The sequence below is a fragment of the Lygodium microphyllum genome, chromosome 25 (assembly GCF_053477565.2).
Source record: "Lygodium microphyllum isolate KBCC chromosome 25, Lygodium_microphyllum_v1.1.10, whole genome shotgun sequence".
In the NCBI taxonomy this organism is placed as follows: domain Eukaryota; kingdom Viridiplantae; phylum Streptophyta; class Polypodiopsida; order Schizaeales; family Lygodiaceae; genus Lygodium; species Lygodium microphyllum.
In genome coordinates this window covers 91,094,636-91,113,374 of record NC_141159.1, presented here as the reverse complement: position 1 = coordinate 91,113,374, position 18,739 = coordinate 91,094,636, and the positions used below count along the sequence as shown (strand labels likewise).

At 42.2% G+C, this 18,739-nt stretch overlaps 1 protein-coding gene across 4 annotated transcripts in view; it reads left to right on the top strand.

The window, feature by feature from the left end:
• Positions 1-18,739, top strand: part of LOC148014492 (uncharacterized) — a 138,294-nt gene that overhangs the window by 102,722 nt on the left and 16,833 nt on the right. For all 4 annotated transcript variants that reach the window (XM_087666157.1, XM_087666156.1, XM_087666155.1 and 1 more), the window contains one exon: positions 16,878-16,969. In XM_087666157.1, coding sequence (XP_087522283.1) covers positions 16,878-16,969 — 92 coding nt within the window. The remainder of the gene's footprint in view (positions 1-16,877; positions 16,970-18,739) is intronic.

Genomic DNA, 18,739 nt, shown 5'->3' with positions numbered 1-18,739 from the left:
CCTGTTGACTGTCTTTGCTGCACACGAGTCTTACTACAACTCTCCTGCACCTGTCGACTGCTACTCGTTGAGTCCACCTGGGACTCTTGCAATACTTGCTGTCTGCTTCGTGTCGAGAAGTGTGCATTCCTTGCCGCTCTGATACCAGCTTGTTGAGCTTCGAGGCACGAGGATCAAGACACCCAGTGCTTACTAGCGGCAGAGAGAGTGAGAGAGAGAGAATGTAGAGTAGTGAGGAGAGTGAACACGATTTGTGGGTACAATGACAAGTATACTTCTTTAGGTCTTTAGATATATATATATATATATATATATATATATATATATATATATATATATATATATATATATGAAAGTACAAGTGCTAAGGGTGTGTTCACACCCGAGCACATTTGAAAGGCACGAGGGTCTTTATTCCCTACAAAACCACGAGCACCAAGTGCTTGAACCATATACAAAAGGGTTGATTTGCTACAATTTTGAAAATTAGGATTTTGAAACCCTTATTTCTACTAACTCGGGCTGCAAGCTGATTCTCTTCTTTAGTGCTTGGATTAGATCAAACTAAGTAGAAAGTGCTTTTTGGATGAGAGGTAGATAGGAGAATACAAAGCATGTGGGTGAAATTTCAGCATGAGAGCTTGTTCCAAATGAAGAGAGAGACCTCCAATATATAGGTGTGGGGCTTGTTAAGAAATACCCTAACACAGAAACATAAACATAAACCGTACGACAAAGCACAGACTGATAAAAGAACATAGTTAGGGTTAGGGTAACTCAGAGACAATGAACATAGTGAATAAATGAAGTGATATAACTACTGAATAATACGATGCTCATACAGCAAACACACTATGGAGTGAATGAATACTGAACCTCGAACTTCTGTATCTCAAGGATTAGGGTAGGGATAATGAGCCGGAGAGTATGTCGTACTCCAAACGGATCCCGAATCGCAGCAAGGCAGCCTCTGGATGTCGAACACCAACAAACGCAGCAGTGAGAAGTTGGATTTGATGCAAACAGTAGTGAGGAGAGAGAAAGACTAAAAACGCAGGCAGGAGGTGAGAGAAAGACTAAAAACGCAGGCAGGATAGGTTGCAGGAGAGAGAAAGACTAAAAACGCAGGCAGGACAGCTTGCAAGAGAGAGAAAGACTGAAAACGTAGGCAGTAGGACTCTGATGACGTGACAGGTTGTACGGTAGCAGGTTCGCACAGGAACATCAGTCGCCTGACTGAAATCAGCTCCAAACTGCGTGAAGAGGGCTGGAAATCAGATGCCAACTGATGGAGACAGCAATGGACATCTTCGGCTGAGAGGTCCTCCACGAATGGGGTGTGGGCAGCAAGTTGAAACACCTGAAATCTGCAAAAACGAGATTAAGGGAAGAGTGAAGGGTTGGTTGCTAATTTATAGAAAATTAGGGTTCTAGATCCTCTCCCACTTAACTCTCTCGATCCGCTCCCCATTTTAGGGTTTTGGCTAAAATAAGCCTAAAATAAGCATGTTTTGGGGGTGTTTAAGTGACTAAGTGCATTTCTTAGCATAACACCTCCTCTCAAGCCCAAAATAGGGCTAGAAAAGTAGGCCAGCGGAAATTTTGATTTACCCCAAGGCGTCCCATTCCAAAGTAGCCAGGGTATCGGACAAAGGGTCCGCGTCGGCTGCCCAGTGGCCTACCAAGACTACAGAGGCGATGGCTATCTTACCAAGGGAGTCCAAGTGATCACCCCAGAGAGGCTAGGGCATCGGACCAAGGGTGCACATCGGCTGCCAAAGGGCCTACCAAGTCCTACAAAGGTGGATGGATACAACAATGGACTGTGTTTGTTGTGATTTGGGGTTTTTTTAAATTTTTTTTTTTGTTTTTTTGTTTTGTTTTGTTTTTTTTTGTTGGAAAAGTGTTTTGAAAATACATAAGGAATATAGGGGAAGCGGCCGATTAAGTGATAGATAGGAAAGGATAAAGAGAGTTTTAAACCCAAGTCATTCACAAAACTAGCAAGCGAATCCCTCACATTGACTAGGATTAGTGCCTAAGATTGATAAAAGTGTGTGTGTGTGCCAATCATGTGGTGAATATATGTAGAGGCAAAAAAGATGATGGTGGGCTTAGCAAGACAAGCAAAGCAAGCAAGGATAGGGAAATTGTCTTTTAGGAGAACTACCATGTGTTATACCATGAATATGGTGGATCCTAGAGTCGACCATTCCAAAAGACTGAAGAGGGATAAATGTGCACAGATGTATGTTTACATGAACAGAATGGGAATGCATGGGGTAATGCAAAGGGAGATGCAAGATGACATGCTCATGCAATATGCTATGCAACGGTTCCACTTGGACAATACCCTCACAGGGGAATTGTTCACTTGTCCAAGTGCCCTTTTACAATCATGTCATCCTGACAGTGCGGATGAAGTTACAAATGTCCATAATACAATACAAAAAAATAAATGAATGTAATGTCTAAAAAATGTAAGCATCATCACTGTCACTATGAAGAGTAGAAGCCGCCTCCTCTCAAACTGGAAGGAAAAGCAACCTCTCCCCGCTAAGTTGAAGAAGTAGGGGAGGGTGTACCAAGCCGATCCTGGGTAGTAGGTACTGAAGAACCGGCCGGTTGACCGCTTTGGTCAAAATGTCTGCAAAATTATTTGATGAAGGCACAAACTCTAGGCGAATAGTGCCTAGCTCAACCTGCTCTGTGGAAAAGTGAAAGTGGAATCCCACATGCCGTGTCTGTGTTGTGATGATCAGATTGCCCGCAAGGGCAAAGGCACTCTAGTTGTTGCAGTAGAGAGCTGTGGGAGAGTCACATGGTAAATGAAGTGCCGATAGTAGACTCCTCAGATAGATGGCCTCCGTGGTGCCATTAAAGTGAGCCCGATACTCAGTCTCGGCCGTGGAAGCCGCCATTGTCTCCTGCTTACGGCTAGACCAAGAAATGGGAGCCGTGCCCAAGGTAAAGAGGTAGCCGCCATGGGAACATTGGGTGTCAAGATCTCTTGCCCAATCAGAATCAGTTTACCCCTGCAAACATAAACCAGAACTATATGTCAGGCCATAAGAAAAAGTACACCGCAAATAACGCAACACACGAAGACATACAACCCAATGTGACATCCTAGGTACTGTGAAATATTGACTGAGTATGCTAACTGAGTAAGCTAAAACTGGCCTAGTGTGAATTGTGAATTAACGAAATAAGTTTTCCTACAATAGAGCGATAGGTATGGCCATCGAAGGGCTGTCCTAGGGTATCCTTTGACGAGTGGATAGTAGGATCAAGAGGCATGGCCACTGGCCGTGTCTGATCCGTAGTGTATTGGTCCATGAGCTAAAGTGCGTACTTTTGCTGTGACACAAAAATACAGCCCCCAGGACGAACTACCTCCATCCCCAAAAAATAGGACAACAAACCAAGGTCAGTCATTTCAAATGTAGCTTGAAGCTTACCCTTAATTTTTGCTATGGCAGCAAAATCTGAACCTGTGATAAGTAAATCATCAACGCATAACAGAATATAGCTAACCCCCTCTACAATAGATCGAACATATAAGTTTGGGTCATAAGGGGTAAAATGGTATCCGTGAGTCTGTAAGAACTCATCCATCCTATGGAACCAAGACCGCGGTGCTTTCTTCAGCCCATAAAGAGCTTTGTGCAAGCGGAATACCTTATTCCTCAGGTTGCCAGAAGGAAAGCCTGGTGGCTGCTACACATAGACCTCCTTCTTGAGAAAACCATTTAGGAAGGCACTTTTGATATCCATCTGATGTATCGGCCAACCGTGGTGAGCGGCTAGCGCGAGTGGCAACTGAAAGGAAGTCAATTGTGGAGTAGGGGCAAAGGTCTCGTCATAATTAATGCCATGCTTTTGTCGAAACCCTTGCACTACAAGGCGAGCCTTGTACTTGTCTAAAGTCCCATCAGTTTTTAGCTTAGTCCTAAAAATCCACTTTGTCCTAATGACTTTCTTGTGGCTCGGATGTTCTTTCAATGTCCAAGTCGCATTTCGGTCAATACTCTCGAGCTCGTTTTCCATGGCCGTTCGCCATTGAGGGTGTTGAAGAGCCTCCTCCCATGTATCTGGCTCAGAATGCGCTATGTAATCAGCTGTAAATAGTGATGCAAATGATGCCTGAGGAGCAAGCCGGGCAGATCTTCTAGGTCCCTCCGTAGTGGAATCTGGTGGTAGGATTGCCGAATCTCGCAAGGTCTGCATTAACTCGACAATAACGGAGGCATTCCTAGCCTTCCATGAGCGGAAAACCTCGTATGGAACAAGTGCGGGATCGGGTTGGGGCTCCAACCCTTGCACAAGATCTCATAGGTTCTGGGAGTCAAGGACATGTCTCATTAAGTTCTCGACCAAGTAGTAAAGTTTGACCTGAGATGTCCTTTGCGAACAGGGTGTGGGCAGCAAGCTGAAACACCTGAAATCTTCAAAAACGAGATTAAGGAAAGAGTGGAGGGCTGGCTGTCAATTTATAAAAAATTAGGGCTCTAGATCCTCTTACACTTAACTCTCTCGATCAGCTCCCCATATTAGGGTTTTGGCTAAAATAAGCCTAAAATAAGCATGTTTTGGGGTTGTTTAAGTGACTAAGTGCATTTCTTAGCACAAAGGGCTTGGGTGCTCAAAAGTGGAAAGTAGAGGTTATAAATGAGAAAGTTTTTGTTGAAAATGATAAGTGTAGGGACACTTGCTACAGTTGTCTTTTCAAAATGACTTATATTCTCTTCTAGATGCTACATGTCACTTTTCTAGAGAAAGAAGCTTTCAAACCTTCTAAGAATTTCTCAAATGGTTAAGAATTTCAAATACCTATTGAAGACAAAAATTTTCCTTATGAAATTCCGAAGCCTTTGACGTGAATAGAATTTCCATTTGAGCAAACTTCCAAAAATAGTAATTTGCTAAATTTTAGAAGTCCCCAAATTTAGCTTCTGGAGGGGTTCATTATATAGGTTGACTGGTTCACGGTTTGTTTCTTTGATCATAAGCATCTAGTTTCACTTTTTGAAACCACTCATTATATGGGATTCAAGTCAATATGACTATCTGAGTGTAAAAGTCTTAGTCATCTGAGCTATCTGGTCAATCGGACCGCTCGATTAAACTTTTAACTTCTCTTGGGCATCTTGTTAATGACAACCCAAGAATAATTATAAGGCATTCTGGCCATTGGCCACTCTTAAATAGAAAGGTGAAAATTAAATCATATTTTGAAACACTTAAATAATACAAATTACCTTTCAAAGTACATGATGTAGAGACGGGGTTAGGCACGAAGATCGAGACAATAGGTGTTCGTTGTGCATGAAGAGACAGAGAGAGTGAGAGAGAAGAGAAGAGAGTGAGCAAGTTTGTAGGTACAATGACGAGTGTACCACTTTAGGTTTTTTAGATAGATATATATGTTTAAGTACACGTGCTAAGGGTGTGTTCACACTTGAGCACATTTAAAGGCACGAGGCCTTTATTTCCAACAATCTCCCACCTAAAGGCAATGTGCCTTAAGAGGAGAAAATAATCAGCTAAGTCTAGGTATGTACAATGCTGAAATACATATATATATCTATCCAACTCCCATCATCTGTCGGGGGCAATGAGCAAACCGCTCTGTTGGAAGACCCTTTGTGAGGTGTGTAGGGTTATCATCTGTATGTTTATTGACAAGCTCAATGCTCTTGCTATCAAGTACATCTCTAATGAAGTGGTACTTCACATATATGTGCTTTGTCTTTGCATGAAAAACAGGATTTCGTGCTGGCATGATAGCACTCTGACTATCACAATGGAGAATATGTAACTTTGTGATGCCAAGCTCTTCCACCAGACGTGAAAGCCATAAAGCCTCCTTGCATGCCTCAATGGCAGCCACATACTCTGCCTCTGTAGTAGACAATGCAACACACTTTTGTAGCTTGGAGATCCAAGAGACTGCTCCTCATGTGAAAGTAAACACATACCCAGAAGTGGAATTTCTGCAATCCGCATGACCAGCATAGTCTGCATCCGTAAAGCCAACAATAGATGTTTTTGCTTCCTAAAGCAGATGCACAACTCCTTTGTGCCTTTGAGGTATCTCATAATACCTTTCACTGCATCCCAATGCTTCTTGCCAGGGTTTGCCATGTATCTGCTAACTACTCCCACTACAAAGGCAATGTCAGGACGTGTAGCAACTGTAGCATACATCAATTTGCCAACAACTGAAGCATATGGTATCTTGGCCATTTCAGCCTTCTCATCATCAGATGTAGGGTTGTCCTCTGCACTGAGTTTCACATATGGAGGCAATGGAATCCCAATTGTTTTCCCCCCTCCATATTGAAATGTTGGAAAACCTTGGAGATATACTCCTGCTGAGATAGATAGAGTAAGCCTTTTGATCTATCTTTGAGTATTCGCATGCCAAGAATGTGATTACAAAGGGGTACAAGCAAGAGCATGGACTTGACTAGTCAAGATGACTAAATTGAGAACCATTTTGGGCTTTGTTGCAGTTGAAGATATGGAGCTCATATAGATGGATATAAAGACTGCATTTTTACATGGTAAACTGCATGAGAACATATAGATGCAGCAGCTTCAAGGGTTTGTTGAATAAGGGAAAGAAAAGATGGTATGTAAACTCAAAAGGAGTTTGTATGGGCTGAAACAAGCACCAAGAGAATGATATCATAAGTTTGATACATTCATGCAATCCCAAGGCTTTCATAGAAGTCAAGTGGATCATTGCTTGTACACCAAGAAGGCACCAGATGGCAGCCTGATTCTCTTGGTTTTGTATATTGATGACATGTTGATTGCTGGCAGGGATACTCATACCTTGGATTCACTGAAGCAAAGTCTTCATGGCAGCTTTGACATGAACGATTTTGGTTGCTTTGTACTTTGGTGAGGAACCAGAAGTGACCTTCATCTTGTAAATCCATTTGCATGGAAGTCTTTTCTATCCTTTAGGCAACTGCACCAAGTCCCGAGTGTCATTTTTTTCAAGAGATTCCATTTCTGACAACATGGCTTTATACCATTTCTTACTGGCCTGTTTGTCCATTGCTTCCTTGAAGCAAGACGGTTCACCCATCCCCACCCCCACGACACGGCACATCTCCCTTCCTCAAAAAACCCTGCTCCACCCAAACCCCCAACCCCCCTCCCCACGACATGGCACACCCTTTCTCTTCAAAAAAGTCCACTCCACCAATCTGTCAACATGACATATTCAGCCACATTATTTGCACCGGTGCTATTTCTTGGATATCCAAGGTGCAAAAATACATGACAGCCTCGATTTATTATTTCTTGGATGTCAAGGGTGTAGAAATGCATGGCCTTCTCTACTACTGAGACAGAGTATGTTGTAGCTACCATTGAGACTTGCAAGGATGCCCTATGGTTAGACCTTGGTATTACTATTGCTTATACATTGTATTCATATTCTATAAGTGGTATCGAATAGGTTAAGAATATGATCTTCCATGCAAAGACAAAGCACATTGAGATACACTAGAAAGAGACGTTTTATGAGATGTCTGTTTATGTTTGCCATAAATACAAATCATAGTGCTCAAAATCAGCATAACGAAGATAAGGCAAGTAACCCAAACGAGAAATCACTTTTATTCTTGTTTGACTCATGTGTCCCAACTGGCCATGCCACAAAGAAACACTTGGTTGCTCGGTCACGGCAACAACATGGTTATGCACACTAGATACTTAAAGTGGATACAAAGTATTACTCTTGCAACCTCTGGCAGTCACTCTTGATCCCTTACAAATCTTCCATTTTCCATCACCAAAGGTGGTATGAAAACCATCATCATCTAGCTACCTTGTGCTAATCAAGCTCTTCTTGAGTTGAGGTACATGCCGTACATGCTGAAGTGTGAAGACAGAGCCATGCTGAAAATGTAACTGCATACTGCCAATACCTGCAATCTCACATGCATAGTTGTCCCCAAGATGGACAACATCATTTCGATCCCCTGTATAAGCAGAGAACCACTCATGATGAGGGGTGACATGAAAGAAAGCACCTGAATTGAGAATCTAGGTATGTATGTCATCATCTGTATCTGCAAGTAAATCCGAGAAGGAGTTTCTACAATGGAAACATCTTGAAGGCCAACAACATGGCTATAGAGTCGAAATAAATCAACCAATGATACTAGGGTTAGCTCCCATATGTAACAATGTCCCTAAGTTCATTATGCTTGTGAGTAATCTAGATTAGGGACCTTTCTCAAACGGTGGGGCCAATGATGAGAAACGAGTGGCTTCATTGCATAACAACATGGTGGACCTCTATTTGTGACCTGGGCTATTGTCCCCAAGGTTCCTATTGTAATCCTTTCTATGCCATGAAAGATCATCTTGACAATTGTTCTTGATGCCTCCTAAGCTCTGCGATAATCACATTGACATTGCATTTGAGTCTCCTCTAACTCTCACATCTTGCATGTAGCCATAGTGGCCAGGAGTTTCAAAAATGGTAAGGTAAGAAACGGGTTTGAAACAATTTTCTTACATGATTAATTTTTGGGAAATGTGTAAAAAACGTTTGTTACCCACATAGTAAAAAATATGGGTTATAGAATGCATATATAGGAATTACTCAAAGAAATAATCCTGTCTATCTATTATCTATATGACCAATGATCAAGTTGTACACTATAAGTATGAAAACAATATCAAACCTTCAAGAAAATAGGCCGATTGTCACTGTTCACCATGTGAAAATCTTGTCTTTACTAGTTGCAATAACCTCAAGTAGGTATCTAGGTGTGAGAGGTGGCTGTATGTGTGCTCTACTCATGAGGTGCCAACTATTGCTTTGAGATAATGTCAATCCCTAGATGACATCGAAGATACCTTACCATCATTTTGCGGGGATAATCCTCATGAGGTCTAGAGTTCGGCTTTGTGTTTATGATTTGAGTTTTGCATGTCTCTATTTGAGTCTTTGTGTTTCAGTTGTGGTCGTACATTCTATATTTCTTGTTTGCAAACCCTAGCACATCTTCAGACAGTATCAGAGCCGGTGCTCTTGTAAAGAGTATTCTACGAAGAGAGAGGAGTTTGCAAGATCAATCACAAAATTGGGCCTAAGAAGAGCAACTAGAGGTTCAATATCACAATTTAGACTAGGGATATGGAAGTTAGAGGTTGAATTTTGAATTTGAGTTTAACAAGGGAGAAATAAAAGGCTTAAAATGTTCAAATTCCATAAGACTTATGTCAATTGATGAGAGCACCAGAAGCTTTGCTAAAGATCTCCATGGCTGCAACAAAGGCGCTAAAGATTCTCTTATCCCCATTTAAATATGATGCTATGTAATTTACAAACTTCAAGCTCACATCGACGAGGAGCTCCTTAAACATGGGGATGTGCAACATGATACCTCTGATGCAAGTAGATCTATCTGTCAAAAGGAACTCATTGCCTTTACTGCAAATAAAAACAAGAAGGGAGTCAATGGTCATACTTTTCTATTTGATCTTTCGATGTTGAACCTCTCTCCTCTAGCCTCGCTCATGAGGACTAGCTATGGATGAAAGAATAGAGAGCTAGAAATCCCATCCTTTGCTTGGAGCCTTTCAAGAACTCCCAATCTCCACAGTCATATGCCTTGTTAAAATGGAAACGAAGCACAATAAGGTGATGACCCTTGGAACAAGTAGGGTGGAGCCATAAGAGGGGGAGATGTTTTCCAAGATGTTGCGCTCTTAAATAGAACTTGTTTGAGTGGGATGAATGATGTCTGCCGTTAAGGGGGCTAATCCAAGATTGATTGCATTTGCAAGAATCTTGTAAACAATACCAAAGTGAAGTCAGCGGTCGCCACTGTAATCTCCAATTGATCTTCTTCCTTGAATAGTCTCTTTGGTAGTTGTCTTGAGGCCATAATCTCTTGAAAAGTTGTGATGAGGCTTGTATTGATAAGATCCCGATAGCAAAAGAAAAAGGATTTGTCCAATCCATCATTTCTTGGACACATTGTTAGAATATGTAAATGTGTAGAGAGATAGTAGGGTTTGTGGAGAGAACATAGGGTGTGTACAACAAACATCGAGAGAGAAGAGAAACTTAGAAACACAAAAGAAGATGATGAGACACGGAATCATTCTATGAGAAGAAAAGCTGATATAGCGGAGCTGAAGGCCAGAAGATGACTGCACTATTCTATTTGACTTAGGTGGTAGTACGTGTGGGGAATTTTCACAGTGATGGGAGCTAAACATAGTCCTTCGGGAAGTGGGCTACGAAGTAATCATTGGAAGGTGAAGGACAACTGTTGAGAAAGTGAACTGCAGTCTTTTGATGCCGTAAGAGATGAGGAAGATCATCACCAGTTGTCGAGCGAGCGAAGCACAGTCCTCAGATGTTAGGAAGATGGCTTGGGCTGCAAACACAGATGCTAGGGTGGCACCAGGTAGATGAGAGCCGGTGCCTGCTTGTGGAGAGTCTCCAGATGCTGCAAATGCAAGGTGTAGGATGATGTTAGCTGGTGGAAACTAACGTCAAGATGAAGAAAGATGACACCGAGGAGATGATGATGCCAAGCTGGGAGAAGGTGAAAGGTGGCCACAAACTACCATGTCCTCCAATAGGGGTATGGGCAACAATAATGTGGAGAGGGAAGTGTTCAAGTGATGAAAGAAGAGTGGTGAAGAATGACTGAAGAGGTGTGGAATGAATAAAGAGGTAGCCTATTTATTGAGGCCTTACTTGTCTAGGGTGGCGCACTAGTGAGTGGGCACTCATTGAAGAATTGCCCAAAATGAGGACATTTGTCCTTTTTGGGGCTATCAGTGCGAAACCTTAACTGAATGGAAACACAGAAGAAGTGGTTTCTCAACACCCCCTCTCAAGTACAAAAAAGGATGATGAAAGAGGAGCGAAGAAAGATACGAAGAAGATGTGGAGGATCTCGGAGATCCAGGATTTCCATTGGTAGTAAGGAACAATAGACTGGATGAATTGTAGAACGTGACTCCATGTGGGGAGAGAAGCCACTAGCTCCATAACTCCATACTGGAAGGAATTCGAAGGCCTCATCACCAAGTCGCGGTTGAGCCTCCAAGGCTTCAAGCTAGGTGGTACGTGAAGATCCTATGTATCAATTGGAGACTTTGTTGAGAAACCACTTCTTCAGTTCATACACTTCATTTAGGGTTTCTCACTCACAACCCCAAAAAGGGATGGTGTCCACATTTTGGCTACTTTTTCAGTGGGCATCCACACAGTGGTGCACCACCCTAGATAGCTTATGCCTATAAATAGGTAGTCACTTAATTCATTCTTCACTCTTACCACCACTCTCTTCAGTCATTCATCACCACCACTTTCCTTCTTTCCCCAACCCCTTTCATTGCTTTTACACTCCTTTAGGAGGACATTGCGGTTCATGGCTTGTGGCTGTCTTCACCATTTCTCTTTTGCTTTAGGGGCCCTGTTTTAGCATCTTGCCTTGCGTTTGGAGCATCTTCCACTTGACATCACCATCATCTACTTGGCATCAGCATCCTAGCCTTTGGTGATAGTCTACATTACCCAACGTCGGTGATTTCATTACTCCTCTATCACAAGGGCTATAGGGACCTGCGTTTTTGTAGCCTAGCTCCTTCTCCATCACTTATCGTCACTCGTCTGTCATCACAGAGGCTACTAGGACCTGCGTTTTTGCAGCCCACATCATCCTCCATCATTTGGTGTCATCATTATCCACCTGGCATCAGCATTTGCATTGCTCTCTCTACCTTTGACAGCTTGAACACTCTAGGATTAGCGTTTTGCTACCCAAGTCACTCCCCGGCATCAAAGGATTGCAGTTCGCTCCCTCAACAGCTAGTGATCATCTTCCACTTCTCCGATGGCATTAGAGGACTGTGGTTCGTCGCTTCCTCAAAAGCTATCCTTCACCTTTTAGTGATTACTTCAATAGCTCATGGCTTGGAGGACTGCGTTTCGCTCCCTTCACTATGCAAATTCTCATAGGTGCTGCCGCTTGATTTAGACATGATTGCAATTATCTTTTGAGCTTCGGCTCTGCTCTTGTTCTTCTCATAGCATGAATAAGTGCATCATCACCTTGTTCTTCTTGTGTTTTCGAGTTTTTCTTCTCTCTTAGCGTTTGCCGTACACACACTGTGTTACTCCTTGCAAATCCTACTCTCTCTTTGCACAATTGCTTATTTTGACATGGTATCAGAGCATAACCAAAAGGTAAATGGTGGGGAAAGAACTTCATGATGAGTAGGTGCCCCCTCTGAGGGTCGAGACACAGGGGCCCCCTCTGAAGTCAAGAAGTAGGAGCCCCCTTTGAGGGTAAAGAGAGTTCTCCTTTGAATCCCCCTTTGCAATAGATAGGAAATCTAAAAATTCATGGATTACGAACTCCAAATCATGTGATGTTGCTAGTCATGCGGAAGAAGGTATTTGGGGTGTCGAAGATGTCGGAGAACTCCCAAAGGTGGCTTGTCAAATTTGGGTAGTCCAGGGTGGGAAAAGGTGAGGCTCATGCTGAGCCAAATGTGGGCAACGGTCAGTGTCTCTCAATGGAGTGGACTGCGGAGCCGAAGTAATAGAAGGGATCAAACAACCACTGTGTCACAAAGGAGTGGATTGTTGAGGGTACGATATCCAAAAATCACTCTCTCTCGGTGGAGCGGATTGCAAAACCACGGGCTGTCAAGTAGATCTAAGTAATAGAAGGGATCAAACAACCACAGTCTCGTGAAGGAGTGGATTGCTGAGGATACAGTATCCAACAATCACTGTTTGTCATTGGTGGAGCAGACTGTAGAACTGTGGGTTATCAAGGTGGCATTCTTGAAACTATAAAAGAAGGAGAAGAAACCTTCGTAGCGCATTGTGATGGTCTCAAGGAGATTGAGGTGCTAGGTGATCGTACTTTGACTTGAAAGGTCTTAGTGTGCATCAAATGCATCCTATTGCCTTGAGCATAAAATTTGAAAGTTGGTGTGGAATAAACTCTGTGGCCCAGAAGGGAAAGGTTGCACAACGAGGGCCGGGGGATAAACATATATACTTCGGTAGTATAGGGAGCAAAGGTCCATGTCGGCAAGCATCGGTGGGAGGTCCAATGATGCCGGAAGAGGAGCACCTAGTGGTCCGTCCATTTGCTTGTGGAGAAGTCATAGCACTAGAGTGTCAATCTATAAAAGGGAGGGTGGGAGGGAGAAGAAGAGAAGGGTATCTCTGTCTTTCCATCATGCAGCGGAAATGAAGGGGGGAAATCAGTAGATGATGCCAAACCTACAACCTGTCTTTGCCTTCTTTGATGAACAGGGTCTTTAGATCTCTAAGCTCCTGTGCTCTGATACCATGTTAGAATAATGACGGTGCAGAGAGACAGTAGGGTTTGCGGGGAGAAAACACAGAGTATGTACAACAAACACTGAGAGAGAATAAAAACTTAGAAATACAAAAGAACACGATGATGAGGCATTGACTCATGCTATGAGAAGAAAAGTTGATACAAGGGAGTCGAAGCTCAGAAGATAATTGCATTGTCCTGTCAGAACTCAAGTAGCAACACTTGTGGGGACTTTGCACATTGAAGGGAGTGAAACACAATCCTCTAGGTAGTGGGCTATTAAAGTAATCATTGGAAGGTGAAGGACATCTGTCAAGGGAGCCTCTGATGGCGTAGGATATGAGAAAGATGATCATCAGTTGTCAAGGGAGCTAAGTGGAGTCCTTGGATGTCAAGAAGATGTCTTGGGCTACAAACGTAGATCCGAGAGGCAGCCCTGTTTTCTGACTCTAGACATCCAATGTCACTAAAGATGAGAAAAGAATAAGAAGAAATGTAAATGTTATACAAAACCTGGTTATCTTATTGATGAATGTGACAAGTGCATTGCTAGTGAGAAAAAAAAGCAATCAAGTATGTCAATCACATAAAGTACATCTAGTGTAAAGAACAAAGTAGTGACATAGCTTAGTTTGACATTGGAGTAGATTATGCATTTGTGGCTAGATGCTTTTATGATCATTCATTGCACATTAAAAAATTAACAAATTAACAAATTCACAAAATTGAAATGCACACTTAACCATACAATCTTGGACATTGGACAGCTTGTTGGTCCCAAAACTAATGCCCCTTGCGGTATGTCTCTAACTTTTATTGCAAATGGATGGAGTACAACGGAGATCCTCTAACCTCCTTCGGTAATCTAAGCATCTCTTGCTGTCTAAACTGACTAGCAAGCCTCCAAATCCATTTGCCTCTTGATTTGTTTGGGGATCAGCCTTCACCCTGCTCCTTGAAAGACAAATTCAGCCACAAATCTGATATTGGTTGGTTGGTCTCTTGAATCTCTTTGAAATTCCTCAATTTTAGCTGCTAGAATTTTGAGTCCTAGGCCCTTAATTCTAAGCACGCACATCAAGATGGCTGTCAAAACCCTAATTTCTAATGTAAATTAGGATTTATAGTAGAGAGTGACTCAAATTTCTTGCTCTAATGGCTCAAACTAGTGAAAAATAGTGAGATAACTTGAAAGATGGTTGGGTGTTGGGAATAAAGGGCCATCGTGCCTTTTAAATGTGCACGGGTGTGAACACACCCTTAGCACATTTGTACTTTTATATATATCTACTAAAACCTTAAGAGGTACAACACACAAAATTGTATCGTGCATCTCTCTCTGGCTCTCACTCTCTACTCTTGCTCACATTTTGCTCTCTACTTGACATTTTCATCGCCGGACATTGCATCACCAGTGCGCATGGCTCACTTCAAACGGGTATTAGAGCTGCGGCTAAGGTGTTCGCGCCTCTCCGAGTCCGTGCAGGTCAGCTCGTCATTGTTCTTTCAGTAGATAGACAGGTGACACCTCGTGCAGTCAGGCGCAGGTCAACAGGCCACGTTTCCAGTCAGGCGACAGTTCCAGGTTGCACATAGGTCAAAATTGTCATTTCCTGGTCAGACGCAGTCACGTGTAGGTCACGGACTTCAGGCACGGGCCAAAACATTGTTAACAAGGTCGCGAGCAAGTCACATGAGCAAGCGATGGGCTGGTGGCTGTAAACGGGGCAGATTCGTCACTTTTCTTTTGCAACATTTTTTAATCTTTTCAAAGGTTCCCTGCAAGCAAGCCCTTTGTTCACTGATGGGTGTTCATGCGTGTAAGCACAGTTCAGAATTTTGGGCAGATTTGTGCCAAAAATTTTGGGGATTTGCCCAGATTTGATGCAAGGAAGACACAACAGTGATATTTGACTCAGAAATTGCAGGAATTTGTGACATTTTGCCTCCGACATTTGGGGCTTTTCATGTACATGCAAGAATTGGGCTGAAATTTACCCAATTTCTTGACATTGATGCACATTGGACCCCATGCAATTTGGGGCTTTAGCTGTTTGGGCAAAATTTGTGCACCATTTGGTCATTTTATGTACATGTGGGTTTAATTCCATACGATTTGGACACCTAGCACTTGAAAAATTTGGGGATTTTGCTGAAATTTCTCTATTTTGGCAAAATTGTCCTATTCTATGCATGTCAGAGACAGTGCAGATGTATGGTTGATGCTTTGAGCACAAAATTTTGGAGCTTTTGACCGTGTGTGTCAAATTTTGTGCCCATGGGTGCATGTACAACAGAAATTGCAGCTAAAATTTGGGACTTCTCATGTAATGCGATGTATTTGTCCTTGGAATAGCTGTAATCAGTTGTGGAGTGCTGTAGCACAAGGTTTAATGTTTCCGAAAAACATTAAATAGCCCCTTGAAAACTGACTTTTGGTGTCTTGGGGGACTAGAGAATTAAATGATTTAATACTGTAGACTAAGGTTTGTGGAAAATTTCAACACTTTCAGGTTCAAAGAGCTTAGGAATTTAAAATTGGGGCTGGGCAAGCCAAAGTTTAGGTAGGTAGGGGCAGTGTATTTTTCATTCAGTTGAATTATTATTGGTTGGACCTGAGTCTAGAGGCTAAGTTCTTATAGGCAAGTTTGACACTCCGCAGTTAGCTAAGTGTGGGCCATGCAAGGCTGTGAGGCCACTTTAGGCTGCTTGGGGCAAAACTAAGGGGTGGAGAACTTAGTTGTGGGCTGACAGGGAGCAGCTGAGCCATCAAGGCAGCAGGGTGATCAGGTTTGGGGCTGTTTTTGGCGCAGAGAACAAGAAGAAAACCGTAATTGCAGCAGGGCTACCTGATCTGGAGCACCTCCTGGGGCTCCCATCAGTGGTCGAGAAGAGACCCACCACCATAGTACACAGTGGCCTCTCTCTCGGTCATTGTCAATACAATTTCATTTTATGTGCTAATACATCTACAACTGATGCTGGGGATATTCTCAGGCACATTGAGTCAAAATATGGACCTCCATGATGACAGCCAACATGCAAAAAGAAGAATATCCACCGGATCTATGTACTGCATATTGTTGAAAAATTACAAGGCAATAGGGCCTTCTAGCTGAGATGAAAGAGGAAAGGGCTGAGAAGGATGTGAGGAAGTCATCTTCACGTTGAGTTTAACCAAACATACTACCGTGTCCTATGCCGTTGGTCATTACATTGATGAGTTTGCCTTTAATAGATATTACATCATGTATATGATATGGAATGTACCCAGACTCCATGGAGTGTGCATACTAAATATCTATAATAGGAAAGACTTATGATATGGAATTTACCCAGACTCTCCATGGAGGGTGCATACTAAATATCACACGTCAAGAATTTTAATTGTATCATTGTGATCATTGCCTGATATCTAAGATTTCCTTTTGGTTGCATTATGAAGTGGCCTTGAATGTTGTTATGTTATCAATAGTCAAGTGTGAAGCGAAAATATTTTTGATTATTGTTTTATAACAGGTCCAAGACCGGAAGTTTTGATGGAACAGATATCTCTACCTGTCCTACTACTGTGGGGGGATTCAGACATCTGGACTCCAGTGAATGGGCCTGTAAGTGTTTATCGATTCAGGAGCATCATGATAAAACTCCACAAAGCTTTGCATGGCGTAATTTAATCTATGTGAACTGAATATCTTTATTTTGCATTATCTAAACCAGTTATCAGCATGGATTTGTAGCTTCTGTATTTTTTGCTTGTAGACAAGAAGTGGATGTTTAATACAAATTGTTAACTAGTGCCATCTCTGTCGCTTGGAAAAACTTGACAATGATATCACATTAGGCAACTTGACAATGTATGTTAATGTGAGAACTTAGAACACCTAACTCAACTCAAGTGTTCACAATCACAAAGAATATTAGGAAAAAATGTGCAACTACCTTCTAGACAGTATACATGAGAGGGTTTGCTTTGTGGAGCGTGCTTTGATCGTCAGAATAAGATTGGATATAACTGAGACCTTTGGGGATCTTGCAAACATATAGTGCTAACGACTGGGTGCAGGTTGTTGAGCTAAAATACGCTTTTCAGCTAATTAGCATTCTTAAATAGCCCCAAAACACACTCAATTAATGAAAAACTCTAAAAAGGGGAGCGGTCCAAGAGAGTTTCAGTGGTCTCCCAAAAACCCTAATTTTCGGGGTACCCTTCAACATCTATAAATAGATGGGCTGCCCCCCATTCAGCTCATCCCTTGTGTGCAGGTTTCTCACTCCACATGCAGATTTCAGCCATCAACCTCCTCCCACGTTACTATCCAGCCCTTGTGACTACTGCCACTCCATCCGTGTTTGCTCCTGCTGCTGGCGCCTTCATCCATGCTGACGTCGGCTGCTAGCAACATCATCATATGCTGCAATCTGATCATCCAATCATCGCCAGCCACAATAGATACTGTTTCAGCCCACGTTTGCACCTGTGTAGCCTAGGCGTCTGATGTTTATCATCCTGCGGCATTTTCAGATCCGCATTTGCTGTCTAGGACAGCGGCCAGCCATCACACACAGTCCTACTATTTGTGTTTGTTGATCAGCATCTGCTGTCACTTGCATTTACAGCATCTACCTCCTTAAACACTCTGACTAGTGATCATAGACTTGGGATCCGTCTCTGGTGGACGTCACACTCCGACATTGCTCTGCCCTTGAGCACACTGTACACTCTTACATTCATTCACAGCATTCATTCACTTTTAGAGTTGTGTTCTCTCTCTCCCTTCTTCTGTTTATGTTTGAGTTTTTGTGTTTTGAGTTTTGCGTTTAGGGTTTGAGTTTTTGAGTTTTGCAGGGTTTGAGTTTTGCTCTCTATGTCTCATAGCAGCCAGAAACGTTAGAAACGTTTACAAACGAAAGGTTAGAAATGTGTTTCGTAAGTTTCTTTCAAGAGGGGGTAAAATAAGAAACGCGGGTTTTTTCTTTATATAGGGATTTTTAATAGTTTTGATTGGGGAAAGAGGTTCTAAACCTCTATGGAACTCTTTGTTAAACAAAGAATGGCTAATTGAGCTTGAGTGATAATAGAGTCAGTTGAGAATAATACATTATACGTTACATATCCATGATCCATTATTGACTTGTCACTTATGTCAAAGTTAGTCTTTGGACAAGCTATACTATGGTTTAGAACTCAAATATTATGATTCATACATATCATACAAAGAAAATTGAAATTAACATATAAATAGCCTATCTATAATATGGACTGAGTCAAGTTGCAACATCATGATTCTCATTTTAAAACAAAGTGAGAAAATGTCAAAATCGAGAATGAATCGTAATATATCATAAATAACTCATAAATGAGACTAAAGTTGTATTTA